The sequence below is a fragment of the Leptonotus elevatus genome, chromosome 8 (genome assembly GCF_054856555.1).
Source record: "Leptonotus elevatus isolate MCC_2025b chromosome 8, RoL_Lele_1.0, whole genome shotgun sequence".
In the NCBI taxonomy this organism is placed as follows: Eukaryota; Metazoa; Chordata; class Actinopteri; order Syngnathiformes; family Syngnathidae; genus Leptonotus; species Leptonotus elevatus.
The window spans coordinates 5,518,775-5,545,656 of NC_141246.1; the positions used below are offsets into that span (position 1 = coordinate 5,518,775).

Below are 26,882 nucleotides of genomic sequence, written 5' to 3' on the forward strand. Positions count from 1 at the left end.
ATGGACAAAGATCTAGAAGAGTTATTATTTGCATACTTGACTTTGGGGTGAAATTTCAGGATGAAGCAGTGAACTTAATTTGACCTTTTATAAACGTTTGAACGCACCCATCCAACTGTTCAATGTTTCAGTACTCGATACTAAATGACACAAATGCTTGAGACATGAACGGCCCGATACACGAAAGTGAGATGTCAACAAGTCCTCTTCATCATGCTCTTCACATTTGGATTCCGTGGCGCGCTTTTATCCAAATATGCAGAGACACATTTGATTTACGAAAAGCTGCTTTGTAACATTTACCAGAAGCCTCCCACCGATGAGGATTGATGGGAGTTTTTGTTTTTTTTGTGAACGTTGCCACATACAGCAGGTTTACAAGCAGTGAGGTACAGTGAACCCCCTCCATATCGCGCTTCCACTTTCACGTCGCATGCTTTACATTTAATGGAACGTTGATGCTAATTTCTGTTAGCCTGTCAGTGGCGTTTCACATATGTTAGCATAAAGCTAGCAGACTTTTGTTAGCATATGGTTTGGTTGAGAATTGCGGTCTTTACCGAGGTGATTGTAGTTACAACTGAATAAAAACAAAAAATGCTTTTTAAAAACGACAGCTTATGTTTATAAAACTAATTAGTGAAAATGTATTTGTATTTACTTTCGGGGTTCATTTCAAATGTATTTTTTTTTGGGGGGGATACAGAGGAACGAAGGACAAACTGGTATGAGAATTGTAGTTTTTATTATTATGTATTTGTTTTATCTAGCACTCTACAAACTCTATTTAATAAAAATAATAATAATAATAAAAATAACCTAAAACAAAGTATATTCCCTCAACAAAAAAAAAAAAAAGCTACTCGAAAAACTCAAAGGATATTTTACTCTTTTAGCCATTTTCAGCAGTAAAAGTTTGTTTTGTCCAGAATTAATTTGATGTCCAAAAACACATTTTTACACTCGCTGTCAACGGAAGATGACATCACCTGTGCTAAGGAAATAGGTAACGACCAATCACGGCTCACCTGTTTTCTGGATTTGGTCAGCAAACTGAGCCATGATTGGTCATTACCCGCTTCCTTGGCACAGATGATGTCATCTTCAGTTGACAGCGAGGGCCAAAATTTGTTTTTAAAGATATTCATTATTCGTGAAAAATAATGAAGTTACCTCATTAATGATAGAGAAAATATCTTTTTACTGTTGAAAATGACTCGATGAGTCAAGTATCCCTTTAAAGCTAAAAAAAAGTATTCTGTTTTGTTTTTTTGTGTCAGTTTTACAGTAAACGTGTTTTAGTGCAGATTTCTGATCGTCACGATACATTCAGCATATTTTCACTTTCCATTACATTCATTTATTTTTGGCAATTAGCATATTTTCCTCCAACAACATTCATTCCAGTTGTGCTTTTAGCATATTTTTGTACTTCCTGTACATTCGTGGATGTTTAGCAATTAGCTTATGGTCACGGTCAAATATTTCCTAGCACATCGCAACCTCACATTAAAATATTTTACACATTTCTTTCATATTCAGCTACAAGATGTTATTTAGAATGACCAAAAAAAAAAACACAATTTCAAATTATTCACATGTATATACAGCATTTAGGTGCACAAGATGTTGGACAATGACAGTTTTTTTTTTTAATGATTTTGATGAAATTGTTGGATTGAATAAAAGCAAACTATCAGAATGATGGGAAGAAGTTGTGTGGGAAAAAATAAGTTACCAATTTAAAAAAAAAAAAAAAGGAAAATAAAAATAACTTGTTTTTTGTGTTTTGTGGTAACATTACCAAATATTCTTGTAAATTGTAACTTTTTTTTTTATTCTCATAACGTTAAGGTTTCTTTCTTGTCAATGACTTTATTATTTATAACATTACAGCTTTATTTTTGTAAAGACACATTTCACATGAATGATGACACTATTCTTCACACATTGCGGTATTTCTCTTGAAAATCCCCATTTTGTTTTTAACTGTGGGTTCTTGTAAATTGCGACTATATCTCGTGATATTAAGATATTTTCTTCATTCTTTACGAACATTACGTTATTTCTTGTGTTTTTCTTTCTTTGCAACTTTAATTTCATATTTTATTATTCTTGTAAGCTACCACATTAAGATTTTTCTCTTGAGTTTATTCTTGTAATATTACATTTATTCATGTAATTTATTACTTGTTACGTTAAGATTTTCTCATCATTTTGTTCTCTTGCAATTTACTTTTTGTTGCGATGTTACGACTTTATATGAATTGTTTTCTTTTTTAATTCCAACCTCAATGTCGGAATGGAATTGAATTATTCTCATAAATTCCAACTTTATTCCCTGTTTTTTCTTGGATTTGTTAAAACTTTTCGTAACATTAATATTTTCTCTTTGATAATTTTTTTCCTCATAAAATCTGTATTTTATTGTTGGAAAAGTATGATTTTGTTCTCATAGGGCTATCATTTTTTTTATTTTGAAATTCTGTTGTTTTTTTTCTTGTATATTACAACTTTTACTTGTAGCATTAGCACTATTATCATAAAATGACTATAAAATATTATAGTAATAAAATGATTATATTCAAGTGACATGACGATTTATTTCTTGTAAATTATGACTAACCTCGTCATTTAAAATTCTTCCTTGTAACGTTAAGATAAACTTTTCTTGAATGTAATTTTGTTAAGATTTGGTCTAAAAAAAATTTTTTTGTAAAATTACGACTTCATTGTTGCAAAGTACAACTTTTTTTTTTTTTTAGCATTACTACTTTTATCTATTAATTTCGGATTTGTTATTGCAGATTACGACTTCATTCTCCTAACATTAGGATTCTTCTTGTAACTTTATTTTTTTGTCAACTTCATTGGGTTGGCCAAATTTCTCTTTTTTTTTCTGATTGGTTGAACTTATCCTTATTTGGAAAGAATATTTCCCTTGGTAACAAATGGAAACGGAAACAATCCATTACATCTTTCATATCATAATATCACCGTGTTGATACAAATAATGTGCTGATTGTGGTTCCTCATTGTCCAAAAACGTGCGGACCTCAAATGTAAATATAAAGACATTTTAGTTTCTATACAATATATTACAGATTTGCACCTTTGATCGGCATTTATTGAGCCATCGCTTGCAGGAGGGTTTTTAGTCTGTCCAGAAAAGTGGTGACATTCCCGAGCGAGTGCGCCTCGCATTGCGGACAGCTGACCTGGAAAAAAAAAAAAGAAGCACGATTTAAGCGCGAGTTCGCTGAACATACGGTCAATCGTGTACGGGACTCACGGCGTTGCCTTCAGGATCCAGATGGTCCTTGAAATTGTAGACGCAGGTGACGTCATCGTTGTCCACGTCAACTTCCTCTTCGTCGATGACCATCGCCAGCTCCAGAAGGAAACACTTGAGGGACGATGGATGACAATTGGCCTGCGGGAGAGAGCAACGCCATAGACGGGATCCGCAAATGTTCCCCTCGAAAATTCAAGTGGATTCAGTAGAAATAAATTGACTTTCATGAAATAACGCTCATTAAATGATGCTGTTTTGTAAAATGATGACTTTCGTCGCATAAGTTCATGGCTTTTTCCTTTAAAATCGTTTTTTTCTTGCAAATTATTATATATATATATATATTATAGACACGCACCCGGCTTTGCGATTAGCATAATGCTGTCGCATTGGGAAAGAGAAAAAAAATGTTTTTAAAAATGACTAACCTCTCCAACGTGTTTTCCAGCCCAAAAAAATTGACAAATATGTGGATCTGGGAGTGCCTGTCAATTCATTTTAACTGCTGATATTCCTAATTTTCTTTAATTTCAGCTTTATTCATGAAACTTTCTTACTTGATTCTCCTGACTTTTTTTTTTTCAACAGTATGACTTTTCTCTTGACATTCGTGTATATGTATATATATATCTCTATATATATCTCTCTCTTTATCTATCTCTCTCTCTCTATATATATATATATATATATATATATATATATATATATATATATATATATTAGTGCTGTCAAAGTTAAAGCGTTAACTGATTAATTAATCACAAAAAAATTATCGCATTAATCATAAATGAATGCAGATTAATCGCACTTTTAATTTTGACCGTAGATGATCTTTTAGCGTGACAGCGGATGGCTACGTTTAAGGTAGCACATGTGTTTGAGCAATAAACATAATTACATGCATTCAAGTAAAGCATTTAATGAATGTTTGTGTATCGCATTTAAAATATTTGTTCATGTCAAAATACTGGGGGCATTTTTTTTTCATTTTAAATCATGCAAGTAATTAACTGATTAGAAAAAAGAAGAGGATGAGATCAAAAAATGCTGAAGACGTCCTCATGACATTAAATGTCGAAAGAATTAACAGATAACAGGAGCCCTTCAAATTTGGCGTGAATATTTTTTTTTATCAAAAAATGCCTTTTTTTATTCAGCGATTAATCGTGATTAATCAAAATTCTAAAATGTGATTAATCTGATTACTAAATTTAATTGTTTGACAACTCTAATATATATATATATATATAGTAGTCGTAGCATTTGACTTACTTGAATGTCGTTCATGGATGGTGCGTACAACATTGCACTGGACTTCTGAAAGGGCAAAGATGAGCGACATTTTAATTTGTCTTCATGGAATAAAAAAAGAAAAAAAGAACAACATTGCGAAGCGCCAAAAGCAAAAAAACGACTTGTATACCTTTTTCTCACCTCAATGAAGGGCGTCAGGCCGCTCAAGCACTGCTGCAGGTCCAGAGACTCGCGTGCGGACAGCGTACACGAAGCCGAGCTCAGGAAGCTGCCGAGGGAACAATGGAAACCCGCGTTTAGCTACAAACGTGCTCGTGTTGCATTATATGCCGTTCAAATGACAAGTCTGGCACTTTCACGAGGGCGTATTGAAAATTGCCTTTTTATTTGATTGTATGCAAATTGTTGTGTTTGTGTCGAATAAACAACCAAGTCAACCTTGGCCCAAATCCACCAATGTCTTTAAGCGAACAGTTCCCCACTTCCGTCCAATGAATGCAATAGTGGTGCAAATTTACACATGGACGACCTAATCGGCTAAGCTTAGTGAAGATCCAGAGCCACTTTCAAGTGGTAGTTGGACAAACGTGAAGTCGCGCTATATCGCAGTTTGCCGTTCGCGTCCCCCAGCACACCATGGCGTGATTTTTTTTTTTTAAGTGATTGTTTACGGGGCTTTTACAATCTATAAATTCAGGTGCGGCATGTTTGAAAGAAGAGAGAAAGAGGCAGAGAAGGTCCCCTACTAAGTTGTAGTAGCCTAATATTCCGTTGCCACAGTATAGAGAACTTATCCCTGTGAGTAATGCCCTGTATGGTTTGGTGTTTAGATATACAAATTGATTCACAGTAACGTCAATGCTAATTTCTGTTAGCCCGTCAATGGCACTTTGCATTAGATGTTAGCATTAAGCTAGCGAACTTTTGTTATTATGGTTTGCAATAGATTTTTTTGATATGGTCTCTCTCGATTGCGTTTGGCTCTGGGACATATGACTGAGCAGAGGGCACTACCTTACTTTTTTTTCTTCTTTTTTTTTTGACTTGATTGTTTCTGAAGCATGTTGCATTCAAATGTCTTAAGTTTGATTTGTATTCATGTACAAACCTTTCTTTCAGCTGCGGGTGCTTTTAAAGTTGCCTCTAAATAAAAGCGAGTTGAGACAATCGAGTCGCATCCCCCGTGGTTGCAACGCCCCTGCTAACAAGTCAAAGCCAAAAGGTAAGCAGAGCTGCAGTGACACAAATTCGCATTCGCTTTTGGTAAACGGCACATATGGCACTTGGTTCCCGGGTGAAGTTGTCACGGTTGCATTGGGGGTATATCGTGATTTTATTCTTGGGACTTTTTCTTGTTGTATTGACAAAAAAAATGATAATAATCTTGTAAATTATGACTTTGTTTTTGTAGAATATTTTGGCATTTTTCTAGTACTGTATTTTTTTTTTTCATTTGGCAATTTTATTGTGTGAAGTTGGGGAATGTAATAAATAGTTCCTAAGGAGCTGAATGTTTTGAAATTGGAATCAGTGAAAAAAATATATTGCTTTATTTGGGAATTTTATTGTGAAAATTTAGGGATATGAGATGAGCTGAAAATGTTGGGGTTGGAATTTTGATCCGACGGTAAATGTAGAAAAAGGAGATGGATGTATAAATTGGGGAATGAGGGCGTTTCGGAATGTTATGAAATAGTTCCTAAAATGATCAGAATGTGCCGTAAATTTGGAGTTGCGATGATCTGCATCATAAAGAGGAACAATCAAAGTGAATGTGTCAAATTTCTCCATCCGTGAATTACTAAAAATTCACATTTGCAATGGGAGGGATGAGGACATTTGGAAGAAGTCACTTTGGAGAGGTGAAAATATTGAATATTGAATATCGAATATCGATCCGACACCGCTGTCGTCGTACCTCAGCACAAATACAGAAAGCCACCACACCTGAGTTGTGCGTCTGTCCCTGCACAGGTGTGGGCAGAGCCGCAGCCGCGTGCCTGTCTGGAAACAACACGGACGGGTTAGTGCATGTTCGGCGCGTCCACGCATCGCTGATTCCGAAGCCGTAAATCGAGCCCGCAATTGCGTAATAGGCACAAATGAATAGCTCGCCATTCTTTCCCACACGTTTGTCCTTTTTTGTTACGCAACAATACTCTGGCATCACTCGTACAATAATGCTGACTTCTTGATTGACACCATGAGAGAGATATTTATTTGAACAAGTTTATTGTTGATAGCAACTGTGATGAGTGACGCGAGTCATTTTTTTTACTGTTTCGATGGCATGAGAGGGAACTTAATATGAACTCATTCACTGCCATTGACGGCTATAGACGTCAAAAAATCATTTGAACTATTTCTATTAGTTTAACATTTTTTTCCACTTTTGTTAACAACAGTATAATAAATAAATAAGTTAGTAACTAATAAATAAGTACAATTTGTGATTTATCGTGAGTTAACTAGTGAAGTCATGCGATTAATTACAATTAAAAAAATTATTAAAAATTAGGCGATTCATTTTTATTTTTACTTCAATAGTTAACTCACGATTAATCACAAATGTTACATCTGTTCTAAATGTACAATAAAAAAATCTAGGTTTTCATACTCTTGTTAACAAAAGTTGAAAAAAAATGTTAAACTAATAGAAATAGTTACAATTATTTGTTGACGTTTATAACCGTCAATGGCAGTGAATGAGTTAATGACGATGCAATCCAAACACAATAATAATCTTTCCCAATCCTATAATGTATTTAATATGGGAAAATATGTAGCACTGTATACAATCAGTAATAACATAACTATAGAGAATGTACCTGGTGTACCCGCCTTGGACACTAGAGGCAGTATAATACTGTACAGTCTTGCAGATACAAATGAAGAAGAATAGACTTCTTCCTCTTCTTCTACGGTGACTCAGTAAACTCCTGTACTCTTAGTCGTTTTTTGTAGAGGATACAGAATATATAATCGACATCCCAAATGACAAATTTCATCTTTTTTCAAAAATGTCTACTTTAGTTCAGTCCGCACGTGTGGGTGTCATTTTTACAAATTATTGACCAATGGAAAGTGTTGAAAATGGATGGTTGAACAAAGGTTTCTGCTGAAAAGTGGCCATTTTAGAAGTACAATTTGTGTCGCTTTGATGCTAAACGTGAACATGTCAATGGTGTTTCACATTGTTTGTTAGCATTTAAGCTAAGCTGACTTTCTACAAGGCAAAGGTATATTGTTTTCAATAAACAAAGTTCTGAAGAAGCATTTTTAAAGCATTTCTGAGGAGGTGATGAAACCAGATAGGCGATGCATGTTTATTTAAGGGCTGTCATCAAATTTATTTTTGGCGTCGTGAAAGTACATATTAGGTCGAAGGGTGTCTATGTTGCTTTGTTTATTGTTAGCTTGAACGGTTGCGCGTGTGCCAACTTTCGCCTTCACTATTTTGAATTGCGGGTAACTTTCACTTGGCTCCAAAATTGCCAGACAGCTCCGGTGATTCTATTTCAAATATCAGTTTGATCCAATGCTGTTTACTCTGACAATGGACACGCTTCCTGAACGACTTCCTCAAGTCGACCGCTGGAGGAAACGCCATCTGAAAGATCTCCCGGATTGTTTTTGCATGTTTACTTGGAGGACGTATTTTGTTTGGCGATGTGTCCAAGCTGTAATTCACAGAATGCTGCGATCTCATGCCTTGCATATAAATGAGCTTCCTCTTTGAAGTCAATTGCTTCCAATTAACTTTTTTTTTTCCCTCTCTCTCTTCTTCGTGGTAAGCAGATTTGGTAACATGAGGAGCACACAGGGTTGGTCTGTTCTAAAAAAAAAAAAAAAAATAGCTCACTAACTTACTAAGAAGAATTAAAACAGTTATGTATTTATTTATTAACATGGTACAAGTTTATTGTGTTTAGAAAGTGCTTTCGAGAATGAATAAATGAATGAATGAAATTGTGTTCATTGGGGGGAAGAAACGTTTTTATTTACCCAAATATATAAGGAAATTCAAAGTAACTCGTTTTTGTTTTTGGTAACTACTACAATAGTTAATGTAATGTTCTTTGTTGTAAGAAAATAAGGACGCTTGACTGTGACGTTCAGTTGCCGTTTATTCTGCCATCATCTCGTTTTAACGGCATACAGTATTTTTTTTTTATAAGAACCGCAATTCCCAACATCCTTAGCGTCTCCCGCCTAGACTACGGTAAGTGACGAGGGTCAAAACACACTTTGCATTCTGAATACAACTGTTAAGTCAGGTTTAATATTATGATTAGGTGTTTTTGTTGTGTTTTTACATCTACTGTACTTATATTTTCAAAGCAACATTATTATTTTTTATGTTTGAGGTAAAAGGAATGTCTAAGAATTAAATTATCAAATTAAGGAAACCATCGATTGTGTTAAATTGTTCTTTTGGAGAATCATCAACGCGCATTAGTGAGTGAGGATTTGGGGGTACAGAACCCAAAAAAGGTTGGCAACTGAACCACTACTCGACACTAATTGAGAAGTGTAATTTGGCAATTTGGTGATGAAGTGCTACTTACTTGAGTGAAAACCCAATCCATCTTTTGGAACGTGTAATACAAATGATGTAGGCCAGGGTAATATTCACGCAGTTATGTTCTGTTTTTTTACTGCACAAATACGAGGAGGTCTCTTTTAAATATTAGAGTTGCAACTTTTGTTGCATGCAGAAGTAAAACTTAAAAAAAAAAAAAAAAAGGACAATAAAAGCGATCATTTTAGATGTCAAAAAGCTTTTGTCGCTCTCGTGTTTTTTTTTCTGTTGGAAAAAAAAAAGGCTCTGCGTTACCAATCCCTGCCCTTGAATGATTTACATTGCATTGGCATGACACGTGTCCCTAATATCTGTAATTAAATGCTAACCTACAATTAACTTGCGTATGCACTTGTCCTGGCATTGAGTTTGGCGGAGATTTTTTTTTTATTATTATTATGTAAATATGTGCCTTGAATCAATAAAGGAATTGGGAAACACTACACTAGAACATCGAGCTGCCAATCAAAATGAGTTGATTGTCCCACGGTCAAATGAATATGTCATCGTCATATGTATCGCTTGATTAGACTTCAACCCACCCAAGTGTCAAACCTCTGAGCTGACTTCCAAACACCAGAGAAAGTGCACAGGGCGGCGTTCCCAACCCGCACCGATAATACAACTCAAAAGTGAAACTTTAACGGGACTCCAATGTTGTCGCGCTTAAAAGGCCCACAGCGGGCTGGCATGCAAAATCCCGCCTTGGCAGAGCAGCGGCACGCGTGCTCCGCGCTGCGAACCGAGCCGTGCCACCCAGCGCCACGCGCGCGTTGTCATTACGCACGAGGTGCGTGGCTTTTCGATCGCGAGGCGACGTGCACGCACGCACGCACAAACGCATCCGTTGGGGGGAAAAGAATGACAAAAGGATCAAATCGACTTACACGAGTCGTCTGAAGGGCGACGAGCAAGCGCGCCGTCATGAAGCCGCCGAGTGCGCCCCGCTGGTGTGGCGGAGGTGCAGTCCACGGGTCACCGCAACATGCCGCGCCAAGTGGACTGCTGCGGGACGGGGGTGGGGGGGAAGGAGGATTCCTTTCCTTACGCGCGTGCGTAGTCTCTTGTCAGCGGTTTAACAAGTCAACGACACACGCTGCGCGGAGATCCCTTTAAGAAATAAAGTGACATGTTACACGCACATGCACAGTGTGAAGTGAACGCCTCTAATTCGTCACATGATAGAGAGGGGGGGGGGGTATACGCAACAAGTACTACAATGTTTATGTGACGACAGGACGTCTATGAGAACATCTGAACTTTATTTGGGCTACAGAAATGACATGAAAAGTGGCAGGTCGGTATCATCAGTCGGTATAAAACTAACCTGTCTGACGTCACGACGGTCTAAATCCAGCAAACGTTCCCTACACTGCGGACTCCTATTTGATTAACATGAATTTACATGTGATTGGTAAATTCGCAGGGTGTGCACACTTCAGCAAACACTTGTTTATTTCCCCTCATAAAGATTGTTCATGTTAGAGGTTAAAGGTCACATTAACAACAGGTTGTTTTATCAGCACAAAATCTTAGCATTTGAACAGGGGTGTGTAGACTTTTTATATTCCCTTTATGTGTTATGTATATATTATTGTTTGTTCTGATTTGATGTGTGCATGTGCAATTTAACTCATTCACTGCCATTGACGGCTATCGACGTCAACAATTCATTTGAACTATTTCTAGTTTAACATTTTTCCCACTTTTGTTAACAAAAGTATAAAAACCTATTTTTTTTGTATTAGAACAGATATAAAACTTGTGATTAATCGTGAGTTAACTAGTGGTCATGCGATTAATTACGTTTAAAAATTTTAACTGCCCGACGCCCCTAATTTTTTCTTTAAGAAAACATTATTAAAAATTGAAAATATATTTTTTTAAAGACAAGGTTATTAAAAATTAGGGGCATCAGTGAATACAATTTGTAATCAGAATTAATCGCATGACTTCACTAGTTAGCTCACGATTAATCACAAATTTTATATCTGTTCAAAATGTCGAAAAAAAATCTACGTTTTCATACTCTTGTTAACAAGAATGGAAACAAATGTTAAACTATTAAAAAAATTAATTTTTGACATCTATAGCTGTCAATGGCAGTGAATGAGTTAATGTAGTGTTTGTTGCAGAAAAAAAAGAGGTTATTTTCTGTGATAATTATTTTATTGTGGCATGTAACATATTTGACAGCAAAGTCAATAAAAAATGGATCATAAGGTTGAAGCAGGTCATTAAACCGCCACCAGACTTTTCAATAAAACCTTGCCCCATCTCAGACTTTGGCAGCTCCGTCTAATTTAAGAGCGGCCATTGCTTCTTCGCCCTCCTCTTCCTCTTCCTCCTCCTCTTCATCGTCATCTTCCTCCTCCTCATCGTCATCGTCATCATCGTCGTCGTCGTAGTTGCGTCCCCCGCCTCCGGACGCGACGTTCTTCCAGTAGGCGTCGTAGCCAGAAGCTCCGTAGTCGTCGTCGTCGTCGTCAACGCCAGCCTGGCGCCCGAATTTCAACGTGCGAGCTGCGATGGACAGGGGGGCGAACACACACATGCGCACGCGGGGTGATGGTCATGTGACACGTTCGCACGCTGAGGCGTTTGAGGGGACTCACTGGACATGCTGAGGTCTTTGGTCTCTTGGGTCTCGTGGCCACACTTGGGACACGGCGGCGCCTTCCCCTTCTCCTGCTTGAACACTTTGCTCTTGGCGTGGTCGTCGCAGTAGCACGCCTGGGAGGACAACAGGGTCTTTTTAATGCCATCCCATAGTAATTAAAAATGCCATATTGGAAAAAATTTGTAATTCATGTCAAAGCCAAAAAGTAAACATTGAAGTGTTGTTTTTAGCATTAGCCGATGACGTGTACTTACGATAAGTGACACATGGAAATATTTTGGTAAAGTACAATGCCTGCTGTTTTTTTTATTTTATTCCCATGCTCATACATGGGCGAGTTGTCGTCATGGTAATGAAAGTCAGATTACGAGAAAAGACGGCCTCCTGAAAACAGGCTCATCTTACACCTTGGGACGAGATCAGGAGAGGCCAGACTTGTTTGGGATTTTTAAACTGGAATTCGGCCCACACCATTTATAGATGATTATAGTGATTATTTGTTTTTTTAATAAGACATCTGCGAACATCTGCATTTACGTTGGAAAACAATGATTAACATTTTTGCCAATTTTCTGACATGAGACAAACCAAACCAGGAACTGAATTTTTGTTGTTATTAAATATTATTAAATAATGTAACACCCTGTTTTTTTTTAATGAACAGATGGAAATTAAAAAAGAATTTTTTTCTCATTTAAAAAAAATCTGATTCAATGATCACTAAACTAATCATTCGTTGCAGCCCTAATTTCAACAAATGTGGCCCCTGGGCCATACTTTGCCCACCACAGGTCTATAAAGAGTGTTAGGTATGCAGAAATTCGACATCTTTTGGTGTATTTTGACCAACACGTCATTAAGACACCTGGAAAATGTTTTAAATTGTATCAAAAATGCACATTAGAACTTGTGTTTTACTCTGCACAGGTAAGCAGAGCTGCGTTCCTACCTTACAGCGCAGGCACGAGTGCTGGCCCAGTCTGTTGCAGGAAACGCCTACATTGGAATGAAGGGTATGAAAAAATGAAAAATAAGTTCAGGTTACACACGCAGCCATCCACCTGCGCACCAACCCTTGTCAATATAATTGCATGCCTAAATATTAACCAAGACGCTAGTGACTCACATTTGTATGTTTCGGCTTGAAGGATTTGGCAGCTGGCCTGGTGCTCAAATTGATCATCCTCGCACAGGAAGTTTTGACAGAAGGAGCAGCGGAAAATACGCCCGCCTGTTGAAGGAATGAGGGGCGTGAAAGGGCGACGTGACATGATGGAGGTCAGATGATTATTTATGTATTTTTGTGTAGACGGGGAAGTTGTGTATTATTTTTTGGGGGGTGGGCGGGGGTCTTACCGTGATCCCACACGCCGCGTTCACACTCAATGCAGTCGGCTTCAGTCAGAGGACACATGCAGGCGTGAGTGCTCAGGCATTTCCTGCTGTGGCACACCCAAGCTTCACAGAAGTCACATACTGCTCCCTAGTGGCCACAGAGGTGATTTGCGTGACAAAAAAACAAGTCGAGTGCAAGCTACATGGACACAACACATTAGTACAAAAATAACGAGGTTCGATTCAAAGTATTGCTTTAATTCTGTTTTCACCTTGATAGTAATGCTTTATTTTAATTGAAACAGCCGCAAAGGTATTCATTTGACAATATTAACCGTTTTATATGGTACTATTTTTTTTGTAAAACTACATTGCCTTTTTCTTCTTAAATTCTACTATAAATTAACTTAATTTTTTGGGAAATCCCAAATTTCCTCTCATAAAATGAACACTATTTGAAGACTTTTTTTTCTAGAAAATTGCTTTTTTTTTTTATATATATATATTTATTAGAAATTTACTCAGAAGCAAAGTTTGTTTTCTCGGATCTTTTCTTATAAAATTCTGACTATTCTCATGACATGATTTTTTTTCAAACTTGTTCTACATTTTCTTACAAATGTTTTTACTTATCTTACAATCGCAAATGTTCTATTTGTGACATTAACCATTTTTCCTGTAAATCACATCTTTACAGAACGTCCTATATTGTTCTCCTAACACTTAAACAAAACAAAAAAGTAGAGTAGACACTCGACCTTATCTTTACATAATGCAAAATGAGCCAATGACATTAGCATTGACGTTGTGGTACGAACTTTTAAATAAATACTCGCAAATAAAATTGTATCGGAGGCTTATTTTTTCCTGTAAATTTCATTTAAATTACTAATTGTACAATCTCATCATGGAACGTTCGGACTTTGGATATAGGACTGAATGTAAAATAATTATCAATGAATTACTTTAGTGCGAGTGTTACAACATTTGCTTCCAACTTACCACCATGCCCATGCCGGTGCTGTAAATCCCGGGGTGTTTGACGACACAGTCTGAAGTCTTCATGCACTTGGTTTTGCCTTGGGATTTTTTTTTTATATTAAAAAAAACGATCCCACATATCAGAACACGACAAAAGAGAAATATTTTAAATAACTTTGAAATATTTTGCCAAACTGCACTCACCACATTGTGCACATGTGGGAAGCTTCTGCACGACATTGCAAAAGTAACAGAACGCTCTGTTCTTCTGTTTTCTAGGAAAAACAAACAAGGTTAGCGCTCCGTCGTCGATCCTAACAGCGTTGCTGACGGAAATGCTCACCTCTGGCATTTATCACAATCCTACATAGGAGGGAGAAACAAGGCATTAGTGGCTGTGACACTTGGAATGGACAAAATGAGCCACGGTGGCATGTCTCACCATGTTGACATTGCAAGGATGTTTAGCCAAGTCCACCAGGTCCCGGTTGGCTCGGCTCTGTTTCTCTCGTTCCTTACGATTCTCCGCCTTTTTTCGGGCTCCCGTCTTCTTTTTGGGCATTTTGGCACTCAAAAGAAAAGCAACCTTCACCAGAACCAGAACGCACGCCAAGCATTAAAGTGACGCTGTGATAATGAACTAGACAAACGTGAAGGCTTTAAATGACTTGTCTAGTATCAATACTTGTCACATATATGAAATAGTTAATGACGATCGGCAGGAAAATGTCAATTAAAAGTTTGAAGTGGTCTAGCGGAACGATATCGCTAGTTGCTAGCCACTAACGTTACGATAAATTACATACGTAAGTAAGATTAATTTAATTTACGACTTTCACTTTTGAAGTCACGAGTACGTTGTCAAGTAGTTAATCTAACTGTTGTGGCGGTTACATCTAGATGTCATTTTGAATGAAAAGACCAAAACGTTTTTTTTACTTTACCGAATAGGATGAGCAAGTCCACCGTTCCGTCCAGAAAATGTAATCGGGTGGAAAGCAAGACCCTAGCGTTGGTTAGTTCCGCGTTGGACGCGGAAGCCAGACAGAAGTTGTTTTTCTTTTCTTTTCTTTTCTTTTTTTGTACTCAACCGAAAGATAGGCGATTCAGATTTGTAGTAGAGTTCTCGCAAGTGGATCAGCTCCAGACGAGTGGTCGCCGCCCGGACCCGTTTGTTTGTTGTTAATTGTTCCATTTCCGGGTTGCACCATGGCGCCGTCTATCACTCGCCTGTGCCGCAGTGTGGCTCTCTCGACGTGGCTCGTCTCCTCCCTGTGCTCCGTGCACCTGTTGTGCTTGGACTTCACCGTGGCCGAGAAGGAGGAGTGGTACACGGCCTTCGTCAACATCACCTACCTGGACCCGCTCACCGCCAGGCCGCGCAGCGACAAGAGCGAATGCGGCCGCTACGGCGAGCACTCGCCCAAGAGGGAAGCCCGGGGGCTGGTGTTTGCGCCGTCGCTGCCGCAGGACCGACAGATGTGCGAGCCGGCCGCCCGCTTCCCGCCGATGTCGCGCTCCGCCGCCGCCTGGGTGGCGCTGGTGGCCGCGGGGAACTGCACGTACCGCGAGAAGATCCGGAACGCGGCCGGCTACAACGCCTCGGCGGTGGTCGTGTACAATGTGGGCTCCAGTGGTACCAATGACACCATCACCATGCCCCACTCTGGTGAGACCATCACACACACACACACACACACACACACACACACACACACACACATGCACGCACGCAGACTTTTTTCACGAGTTTTGCATCCTGCTCCAGCTTTCAATGAAAATATAATACTGTACAATATATCCGCTTTTTTTTTTTTTTAGACTGTGGAACTTGTACATGGCTGTTAGCTGAATGGCTCACCTTTCACGACCTTTAACTCTCTTAACGGAACGTGTTTAAGCACTGTCTAAATAGGAATCGGTGTCAAGGAAGTATGATGAAGTGATGGATCCACGTAGTCACAGTTCAGCAGTTGCAAATTCGTATCTTTTTTTTTTTAACCTTCATTATTCGCAGGACAACTCATGTTTTCTGCCTTTGTGTTTATCTTGTGCCAATGAACTAAGTTGAAGTGAGTTGAGGAGCTTCATTTGGACAAAAGTAGTCATTTGCGGCCATCTTGGTGCCAGGGAACGATGTTGAAATGAGCCATGGAGCTTTATCGTCAAACTATGAAGATCTTCATTTTGACAATAGTAGAGCTTTGCCGCCACCTTGTGACACCATGGCTATTAAATGGAAAAGCTCACCTAGTCACTTTTTTTTTTTTTTTTACTGATCTTGAGCAATCTTGGTGCCTGTGCTTGATTTAGTCTCAAGTAGTGCTTTCCTGCCATCTTCTAGCATCTACAGGCAACTATATCAACTTTTTACAGTGACGTCAATTACTTACAAATTTTTGCTGTTTGTGTCGAGGCTCAGTCTCGATCCCCCACGGATTGCCCTGGGACCTGCATCTTCCTATTTTTGTAAAGTCGCGACCCATTTTTACAGAAGTTACAGAACTTTTTTCTCTTTTTTAAATTTTTAATGTGTTTAAGATTTTAAACACAGTTTCAAGTAAATCCGACAGACTGCCTAAAACATATTGCTAGCTATGGCGTACGCTAGCTAAAGTCTGAGCTGCAAAGTATTTGTTTACACAGTACTAGCGCATCAGTGAGTACCAGTTGCTGACACTCGCACAGTATTGACTGTTCAGAAGGGGAAAAAAACTAGAATAGAAATGCATGTCAATTTTTTACTAGGTGTAAAAACTCTCATATTTGCATTTTTTTTGTGCTCATTCTGAAACACTTTAATTTACCAGCAAAGCACAATAGGTACCTTGATTTACTATTGTGAATTTTTCTGTAGAATCTAACAACTGTTCCCCTGGAAACCTTACTTATATTTATTTGCCTATCCGCAGAGTTGTGTGCTTTCTAGACATAAAAACAGCGGAAAGGTTTTAAAGGAACCAGTGGAAGTACACAAAACTCCTAAATCATTTTAATTAGGGGTGTGCCAAAAAATCGATTCTCATTTAGTACGATTCAGAATCGATTTGAAATGTCCCAAAATCGATTTTATTTAAATTATTTTATACTTACTGTCTTCCCTTTGTTTGTGTGTGCCTTTATTGGGAGTGCTGCTCATGTTGTACCCAATTTGGCCACTTAGGGGCAGTGTGGTTCCACGCGGTCTGATACACTGTTAAGTTGTAGCCACATTAGAGAGTAGAAGGAAAAAGTCACGATCAAGTTATTCCAATAAAAGTTGTTTTTTTTGCAGCGTGCAGCCGTTCTTTTGAGTGATAAAAGTGCCGCGAGTAGCGCGCTAATTAGCATTAGCCAGTCCGACTGGAGTAGATCATTACAATTCCTTGAATTCAAGCAAAAATCATCGTCAATCAAATAATTGGGAATCAGAAATCGATTCTGAATCGAATCGCACACCCAAAAATCGGAATCGAATCGTAAGACATTCAAAGATTCCCACCCCTAATTTTAATCCACCTGCACCAAGTTTTTTTAGCTGTAAATATTGTGCCAGTATGTTGCTAGTTTTCATGAAGGCGTGGCTGCCTGCCACCAGAATAAAACCGCCAGAATGCCTCCAGCCTTATTTGACAGGATCCACTTGGAAATGCGTGACTCCTTTTTGGCAAATTGTCAGAAAACTCAAGAAGATGTATCATGGACGTCATGGAGTGGTTTCAGGAATGCCAACGCCTCCAGGAGCATTTGGTCGTCCATGACAACAAAATAAATCCTAAAGCATGGCAACGTGGCACCAGCCCAACAAACGACACCTGCGCCGAAGCACTTTAATTGTTCCAAGATATATATTTTTTTTCTAGACCTCCGCTTCCTTGAATCAAAGAGGTGGAGCAAGGGTGGTGGTGATGTCACCGTATTTTAGACCCGACGCGGGGCTGCCAAATAAAGAGCGGAACACTTTCTGAGCACTGAGCCAATGCAGCTGGGCTGTAAAACCACCAAAAAAGTACTCGGGCTGGGTTTAACCCTTTCATGTCACGACTGGATATTTAGACCAACTTTTACTCAGCCAAGGCACATCATTTTTTGGGGGACCTTGCGAGTGCAGACTTGCTGTAAGGTAATGGCAGTGAAGTCAAGTCAACTCACTTGACAATAAGCAGAAATTTGTCAAAGTCATTAAAAAAGAGACATCAAGCTGTTCAATGCCACTCCCAGTTGAGCTTTTCTGTCCAAAAACATGAAACGAAGACCCTTCATCGTTGCTATGTCATTTTCCGTTGACAGCAAGTGGCAAAATGGCCGCCCCCTGAGATGAATATAAACGGATGGATGTTGCTGCTTAAAGTTAATTAAAAACGTTTTTTTTTAACAAACGTTAAGCAGCAAAATCTACTTTTTTTTATCCATCTGGGGGGGCGGCCATTTTGCAACAAAATGACATCACAGTTGCTCAGGGCCCAGCCTCCTAGGTAACACTAACAACCAATCATAGCGCACCAGTTTTCTGAGTTTGATCATGTGTCATTTGCAAGCTGAGCCGTGATTGGTTGTTATTTGAGCCCCGTGCAGCTGTGATGTCATTTTCAGTCAACAGCAAGTGACGAAATGGCCGCCACATTTGACTGATAAAAATGGGTGGATTTTGGTGCTTATTTCATTTTCTAAAAACACAATATTAACTCATTCACTGCCATTGACGGCTATAGACGTCAGAAATTCATTTGAACAATTAGTTAAACATTTTTTCCCCCACTTTTGCTAACAAGAGTATGAAAACCTCGATTTTTTTTAAATTGTACATTCAGAACAGATATAACATTTGTGATTAAACGTGATTAATTACGAATACAAATTTGAATCACCTGACGCCCCTGATTTGAATTTTTTAAATTAAAAACAAGGGGCGGCAGACGATTAAGATTTGTATTCGTATAGTTGAGTCACGATTAATCACAAATTTTATATCTGTTATAAATGTACAATATATATTTTTTTTAGGTTTTCATGAAAAATGAAATGGGGGGAAAAAAAAAGTTAAACTAATAGAAATAGTACACATGAATTTTTGACGTCTATAGTCGCCAATGGCAGTGAATGAGTTCATGTTTAGACTAGCGCGAGCGCGCAGAAGATTTTGACAGGAAAAAGTTTGACTTAACTCGCACCAGTGTTCAAGAAAATCATAAATGTGTAGGACAAGTGGATGTAAATATCTGTCAGCTGACTGTTGGCAACGCTGCCAGACATACGGACGCTACTTAAAGCAAATCTGCTCATTTGCCTACATGGCGGCGTCAGCCATCTGTCATTGTCATCCCAAAAGGTGACAGTTGGCCGGCTGAGCGTAACCGTGTCGGCGTTAACCCTCCGAACGTGTTATCTGCGAATACTGTGTGTTTAGTTTGTTTGTACTCTGGAGGACTTTGTGTCTTAATAGACAGCAGCAACAATTGGGCTTTTAATTCATTCGTTTGACTGCGAGAGCACGGCTGGCTGACTTTTAGCAGTTACATAAATGGATTTATGAGGCAGGGCGGGGCAACGAGTGGTGGGAATGTTAGCAGATGTGCACCGGTGGCGCTTGGATGACAGAGGGAGGCGTGTTTTGTTGTCTGAGAGGTTTCCGAAGTCACCCCTGGGAGTTGCCATGACTTCATCGAGGTCGCGCAGGGAATATGGTGCGCCGCCACTCTTTTGAATCAAGTCCCTGAAAACACACGACTCGTTATGCTCATATGGCGAGGGAACCGTCGAGGTTCCATGCGTTACAGATTATCCAGCCTGCGGAGAATATTTTTTTTTCTCCCAAAAATGTGGTAAAGGACTAGTAAATTGATTAGTTGATAAATCCAGGTCCAGAAAGTAAAAACCCTGCCACAGTTTGGCTTTAGCTAGCTAGCTAGCTCCCTAGTAGGTAAACAAACACCCGGCGAGCTAGCTAGGGAGCTAGCTAGCTAGCACTTGGGGCTAAAGCAGGGCAGGGTTTTTACTTTCTGGACCTGGATAGTCCACCTTAAACGTTTCTTGACAATAACGTGTTTATATGTGACCTCACTAGTCTAAACATGACATTCTGATTAACTCATTCACTGCCATTGGCGGTTATAGATGTCAAAAATGTATTTGAACTATTTCTATTAGTTTAACAACATGAAAACCTAGAATTTTTTTATTGTACATTTAGAACAGATAGTTAACTCAAGTCATGCAATTAATTACGATTTTAATTGCCCGACGCTCCTAATTTTTTAATTGTAATTAATCGCATGACTTCAATGGTTAACTCACGATTAATCATGAATGTGATATATGTTCTAAATGTACAATTAAAAAAATGTTGAGCCATCAATCCGATAAAAAAAAAATATATATATATATATATATATATATTTTCACCTCTTTAATCCAAAAACATTATTTCAAATTGACACTGTAGAAAACATACGCAAACATGAATTATTCAGTTAATGCTTTGGTCTTTGTAACCTGTCAGGAAATCGGAAACATTTTTAAATAGCTTTTCAAAGCAAAAGCTGATGTTTGCAAGTGTCTTATTTTGAAAAAAATAAAATAAACTGTCTGTTTTTAGGGAGGACGTCAAAAATCAGAATATTTATTGTTGCAAGAAATTCAACATGGATTTCCGATATTTGGCAGAATCAAATTAAATAAAACCAATGAATTAAAAAATATGCAATTGATAAATTATTTTGTTATCCCTTAACACTTACAATACTAAAGATATGAATTACAAACAGAACATTTGACTGTTGTGTGTAAATTTTCAACACAAAAAAATCGGCCGATTTTTGGAGGAAATGTTAAAAATGTCACTATTTTTGTCTTATGCTCTAAAGCAGGCATTGGCCAAATTAGCGTTCAATTGTCAGCTTCTCCGCATTAGAATCCGTTATGTGCAAAGTGTCTCAGAAATCACATTCAACCTGAGTCTTAATTGTTGCTGCATCAAACATGGCCGTCCGTTTCCACTAAAGCTGCCATTTTACTTCTAATCTACAGAAACATTCACAATTAGGCCAGTTTGCAAATGTTGCTGAGGATTTGTACGAACAAAGTTGAATGGCGTTGCCGTTTCCCTTGTGTGCGCAGGTACAGGCGACATAGTGGCCATCATGATACCGGAGCACAAAGGTCGTGAGATCATGGCACTGCTGGAGCAGAAGGTCGCCGTCACCTTGCACATCACTGTAGGGACGCGCAACCTGCAGAAGTATGTGAGCAGAACGTCGGTAGTGTTTGTCTCCATCTCCTTCATCATTCTCATGATAATCTCCCTCGCCTGGCTTGTCTTCTACTATATCCAGAGATTCCGCTATGCTAATGCACGAGACCGCAACCAGGTATGGCTTCAGCTCTTTTTTTTATATATATATTTTTTATTATTAATATGAGGGTCGCTCGCTCCGCTATAAAATGCGGTCGCCGGCTTTCCATGTTTCCATCTGGGAGAGGCCGGAATTAGCTCGACAGCTGGCCCCCGCGAAAGCGGTCAACCATCAACGAGAGCAAGTAGCTAATCGTTGTTACATCACCGCCGCGTCTGCTATCGTAACATCTGCAGGGGCGGCGGCCATTGTTTGCTTTTTAACAAAAGTATAAACAACAAGTGGCGACTGCAGCATGTCCAATATATCGCCACCGTTTCATTTTTTTTCTTCTTTATTTATTTATTTACAAGCCGCCTCGCTGCAAAACTTGAGTTTACCCTGAGAGGCGAAATGAAAGATTAATTTAGATTGCAGTGAAGCTCCTAAATGATACACACATGGGAAATGAGGGAAGAAGTGACAGGCTCCTCTAAAAAGTATCGCAACAGACTGTTGATCAGCGGTGAGCAAAATATGGCTCGGGGGGCCACGTACGGTCCGCTCCGTTCTTTAGTCAGACCCGCTTTACTTTATCAAGGGTTGATTTGTTGCATTGATGTACCGTCCTTTTGGTTTAATCATACTTTTGTTAACAGAAGTGGGAAAAAAATGTTAAACTAATAGAAATAGTTCAAATGAAATTTTGACATCTATAGCCGTCAATGGCAGTGAATTTAATAATCGTGCCCAAAGATGTACATTATAAATTGAACCTACAGCTGTCGGCGTGAAAATATGATTTAACACTCGGTAATCTTCAGCAAAAACTAGGATGAGGTTGAAATAGGCTTACTTCCTGTTTTCGCGCTTCTTTCGTGGAATCCAGTGCCAAACTAAATCGTGTGCCACCATCTAGTGGCCCTCAATGGAATAACATCCAAAATAAATGCAAAGCAGAACCAAATCGTGTTATGAACTGTGCCTAAAAAAAAAATCTCTCCTGTACTTTTTTTGCCGCGTCCCGGTGTCACACTTAAGAGTGTGTTCTGTTACGGCCCGCAGAGACGCTTGGGGGACGCTGCCAAAAAAGCCATCAGCAAGCTTCCAGTACGGACCATTAAGAAAGGAGACAAGGTATGCAGCCGTTTTGTGACTTATTATTTATTTGCGCTCCACCACATGGGTGCGACGGCTTTTTTTTTTTTTTGTTCCCTAGGAAACCGAGCGCGACTTTGACAGCTGCGCCGTGTGCATCGAGGCCTACAAGCCGAACGATGTTGTCAGGGTGTTACCTTGCAGGTGTGCTTTTCTTTTTGCAAATGGGACCACAAGCTCTGCTATATCGTAACGCACTGTCTGTTTTTCCAGACACGTGTTCCATAAGCACTGCGTGGACCCCTGGCTGCATGTTCACCAGACGTGCCCTATGTGTAAAATGAATATACTCAAGGCCTTGGGAATCTCGGTGAGTTCCGATTTCAAGGCGCGTCCGCCGGGCCTGCTTCACAGGCGTCGATGTTTTGCCGTCTGTCCAGCTGAATGCGGACTGCTCCGACGAGTCGCCGCCGGACTACGAGATGTCGACAGAGGGTCCGTCCGCCAACCCGGTCATCAGCGGGGCCAGCGAAATCACCGTCAACGAGAGCTCCGTGGCGCTGGAGCTGGTCGACAGGACGCCCGACCCGGCCCGGCTCGGTCACAACAGGGAGGTGGCGCCGCAGGCCGAGGAGAACTACATCATTTCCAGCAGTATGGTTTTTTTGCAGTGTATATATATATATATATATATAATTATTAGGAGTGTCAGGCGATTACATTTTTTTATTGTAATTAATTGCATGACTTCATAAGTTAACTCACGATTAATCGCAAATTTTATATCTGTTCTAAATGTACAATGATTTTTTTCTCTGTTTTCTGTTAAACATAAAAATGGGGAAACATTTTTTAACTATTAGAAATATGGCTGCATCTTCTAGTCATTGATGCAGTCATTTCATAATTCATAAAATTTTGTCAAAATTAAAATGATGTAATATACTGTAAAAAAAAAAACGAGTGTGGTATTGATTTGTGTTGAGGTCATTTTTCTGCCACTAGATGGCATAATTGCATTGCTCGGTGCATTTTTCTTTTCATATTAAGAGCTATTTAATCTTTAACATGAAGCAACTTGTGAAATTCTGCACATTTGTATTATTGTAAAATACAACTTGACCTCAGTCTCCACAAATATATGCATTATTATTAAATTTACTACTGCTAAATTTTCACTTGGACGTCTCTGCTGCGTTGCGGCTGGAATTCCCCCAGTGCAGGCTTTCCAAGTAAAGGGCGGCCATTAATCGCGCGTTTAAAAAATTTGTGGCGTTAAATATAATATATATATATATATATATATATACAATATATGTAATAAAAATAATAGTATAATATAAATATAGTAATTATATTACAGGCAAACAATAAACAAATGAAATTTTTTAGTCTGCAAACCGACTATGACGTCACACCCTAAATATCCAAACGTGTTCCCCTTTCATCAGGTGAGCACCAGCTGCCACTCAGCAGCGATTCCGACTCCTCCCTCAACACGGTGAGCGGGCTGCATGTGGACAATGTCAGATTCGGACCCGGCGCGGGACAGATTAAAGGCGGGAGTGTTGTGGAAAAGGAGGGCGAGCAGGACGGGAGCCGAAGCACATGACTCTGAGGACACAAGGTTGTGAAAATATCTCACTCTGTCTCCATCTGCTGGATGTCTTTGTCCCTGCATCTATGGACACTGTCCACGGTATCCAGAGACATCCTCCACACTTTAACTCGTGTAAGTGGCCACACTTTCCCAATGAGACATCCAAACTTTTTGTCACACTCGTAGGACCTGTGGTGGTTTCAACACGCACACTTTTCATGGTGAATGTTTTTAAAACCCACCCGCTTTTCCTGCTGTTATTGCACAAAGGTTTCAACACTCGAACTTTTCCAGCACAACGAGCAGTACGCAACGCCATCAACACACTCGTACTTTATATCACACCCGCGAGGGAGAGGAGACGGACATCCACATTAATCTTGGTGAAAGGTTTGTGGTCGGGGTGCTTTTATCATCGATTAATCTATCAATTATTTTGTTGATTAATCCATGAATCAGATTGCAAAAATATTTTTGACTAACATATTTTTGTTAAAAAAATAATAATCAGGACATTATTTCATATTGACAGTGCAGAAAAAAGCACAAACAAATTCTGATTTGGTGATTTTTTTTTTTTTTTTTGAGGTACGGTTTAACGATTAATTGATAAATTAACAACTTAATCTAGCAGTACTCAAAATTTAAACAGTAACTCTCACCTGGGTTTATTCTCAGATTTCTGCAACCCTCCATGAAAGCAGACTGATTATCTTATTTGTTTTTTGTTTTTTTCAAAATGAGACATTTGCAAACATCTGCTTTGATGTCATCAATCAAGATTTTTGACAGTTTTCTGATATTTTAGGGGCCAAACCAGGAACTGACTAATGTTGGCGTATTTTTTTGATTCACGTAATGTCATGATTTTGAAAAACGGCATGAAAAATAACTAATTCACTCCCAGCCATTTTCACTGAAGCAACCCCCTTCGCTCCCGACTGTTTTACTGGATTTTGACTGATTTTGCAAGGCCCACAGAATATTGTGTTCTGTTGCTATTGCTAAAACATGGAACCTACCAAAAGAATGATTAGAGTCTCTTCTTTCATCAGGAAAAAAAAAGTATATTTCTATCTATCTATTCCGTTTGCAGCAATTAGGATTACAATATAGCTAAGTTTAATCATTATTCACAAATCTATTTAGAATTGTGAGTAAATTGGCTTTTTTTTCAACATGGCCCTGGTTGATCTTGTTTGCTCTGCTGGCCGTTTTTGTAATAACTACCATTGCTTCAACCGTTTTCTGCGGTAGAGAGGCTGCATCAAAGCCTTCTAATTGCTCTAGCAAAAAAAACAACCATAGAAACGTATAAATACGTCTTTGGGACACGTAAAACTTTATAAATTGAACGTATTTATACGTGGTCTTTTTTTACCTTATTCATCAATAAAATGACTTGCAGCCCTAATTTATTGGTCCGTAACATATCAGAAAGTAGACCAAAAAAATTGGTCATCGTAAAAAAAGATGTTTTCAAAAAGAACCAGTTTGCTTGGATTTTGACCATTTCAAGTTAAACGAGGTCTGTAATCAATGATCAAAATAGTTGTCGATTACTTTGATAATCGGTAAGTTGTCGATGGATCATTGCACAAGACTGTAGAGATTTCCCAAGACTCTCCCCTCCAGTATGAAACGTTTAGTGAAATCCAAAAATAAGTTCTCTTCAGGATCACTGCCAGTTTTTTTTGGGGGGAGGGTTTGAATTTACAGCTGTGGATATTTGGCTCGACCCTCCGTCTCGCCTCCGCACGCTGACTCATCCTCTCATATGGACAATTGGCGTTTTTTTTGCACAAGTGATGTCAATCTTGAAGGTCAGGAGAAGAAAGGCAGACTACGCGGCAAATGTCAAGTCCGTGCCGCGTGTCTCTGTCGTGGTTTTTAAGGGAAATACAAGTGGACCAATCACAGGACGCCCTGCGTAACACTGTTTACTGTTGCCAAGTAGAAAATGCTGCATAATTGTGGACGTCGTGCCGGTCCAAATGTGTGTATTGATATTTAACATGGGTTGGATGTGTTGCACCCAGATGTTTACCTGAGGACTATTTAGAAGCTCTGTTGAATTTTTCTGTTATTTGTTCGTCACCAAAATTTTAGGCATGTTCATCCGGGTAAAAAATGCTTGTGAACGGGAACTTGAATATTTTTGCAGATTCAGCCCCTGAAGCCAGTTTGATGTAGCTTGTAATGTACTCCTGCAGTTGAGTGAACAAACCCGCCGACCGATCTGTGAGGAAATCCGATGTTTGTAAATGAAGCCTCAAACACCAGCTTTGCTCGACGGTCGTGTAGCCCGCTTACAATGGCTGCTTTTTCCTGCCTGTATCCTCTTGTTGGATCTCGGCGTAAAAAAGACGCCCGTCCTCGTTACGCATCTGTTTGTAAACCTGTTGCACTTTATTCCTCGTTGAGTGCGAGACAATTTTAAAAGGAGCATCGTCATCATTGATACGGCACCCGTGCTTGCTTGTGGTATTTGATGCCTATTGGGGGACCAATATATTGCACACTAACACCACCGCTAATGTTAAATAGACGTGTGTATTGTGAGCAAAATATCCCTTGCAAACCTTGCACGTGTAAGCGTTGTGTTGGAATAAATCTCATCTTGTTTTTTATATTTTTTGTTTATTTGTTTACATATGACTCAAACTTAAACTGAGCCATTTTTGGGGGTTAGCTTAGCACAGTGGTTCTCAACCTTTTTTCAGTGATTTCCTGTGATAAAAAAAAATTACAGCCAAGTACCCCGTAACAGCGCAAAGCATTTTTGGATAAAAAAAAAAAAAAAAAGA

At 39.0% G+C, this 26,882-nt stretch overlaps 3 protein-coding genes across 3 annotated transcripts; 1 reads left to right on the forward strand and 2 right to left on the reverse strand.

Moving 5' to 3' along the window:
* Window positions 1–728: 728 nt before the first annotated feature.
* On the reverse strand, window positions 729–10,254 carry il15 (interleukin 15). Its single transcript, XM_086083055.1, has 6 exons — window positions 10,019–10,254; window positions 6,468–6,553; window positions 4,730–4,817; window positions 4,568–4,612; window positions 3,293–3,433; window positions 729–3,218 (listed from the first exon to the last, which is right to left on the reverse strand). The coding sequence occupies exons 1-6, from the start codon at window positions 10,055–10,057 to the stop codon at window positions 3,126–3,128; spliced, it is 492 nt and encodes a 163-aa protein (XP_085939181.1). The 5' UTR covers window positions 10,058–10,254; the 3' UTR covers window positions 729–3,125.
* Window positions 10,255–11,284: 1,030 nt separating this feature from the next.
* On the reverse strand, window positions 11,285–15,719 carry noazfp (nucleolar atypical zinc finger). Its single transcript, XM_086083054.1, has 10 exons — window positions 15,012–15,719; window positions 14,510–14,653; window positions 14,411–14,430; window positions 14,272–14,342; window positions 14,089–14,165; window positions 13,108–13,234; window positions 12,878–12,982; window positions 12,701–12,747; window positions 11,747–11,864; window positions 11,285–11,654 (listed from the first exon to the last, which is right to left on the reverse strand). The coding sequence occupies exons 2-10, from the start codon at window positions 14,627–14,629 to the stop codon at window positions 11,410–11,412; spliced, it is 930 nt and encodes a 309-aa protein (XP_085939180.1). The 5' UTR covers window positions 14,630–14,653; window positions 15,012–15,719; the 3' UTR covers window positions 11,285–11,409.
* rnf150a (ring finger protein 150a) lies at window positions 12,810–26,858 on the forward strand. Its single transcript, XM_086083052.1, has 8 exons — window positions 12,810–13,029; window positions 14,347–15,736; window positions 21,163–21,413; window positions 22,443–22,514; window positions 22,597–22,679; window positions 22,749–22,845; window positions 22,916–23,129; window positions 23,927–26,858. Exons 2-8 carry the CDS (start codon window positions 15,277–15,279, stop codon window positions 24,085–24,087), a joined length of 1,338 nt encoding a protein of 445 aa, XP_085939178.1. The 5' UTR covers window positions 12,810–13,029; window positions 14,347–15,276; the 3' UTR covers window positions 24,088–26,858.
* The last annotated feature ends 24 nt before the right edge of the window (window positions 26,859–26,882 follow it).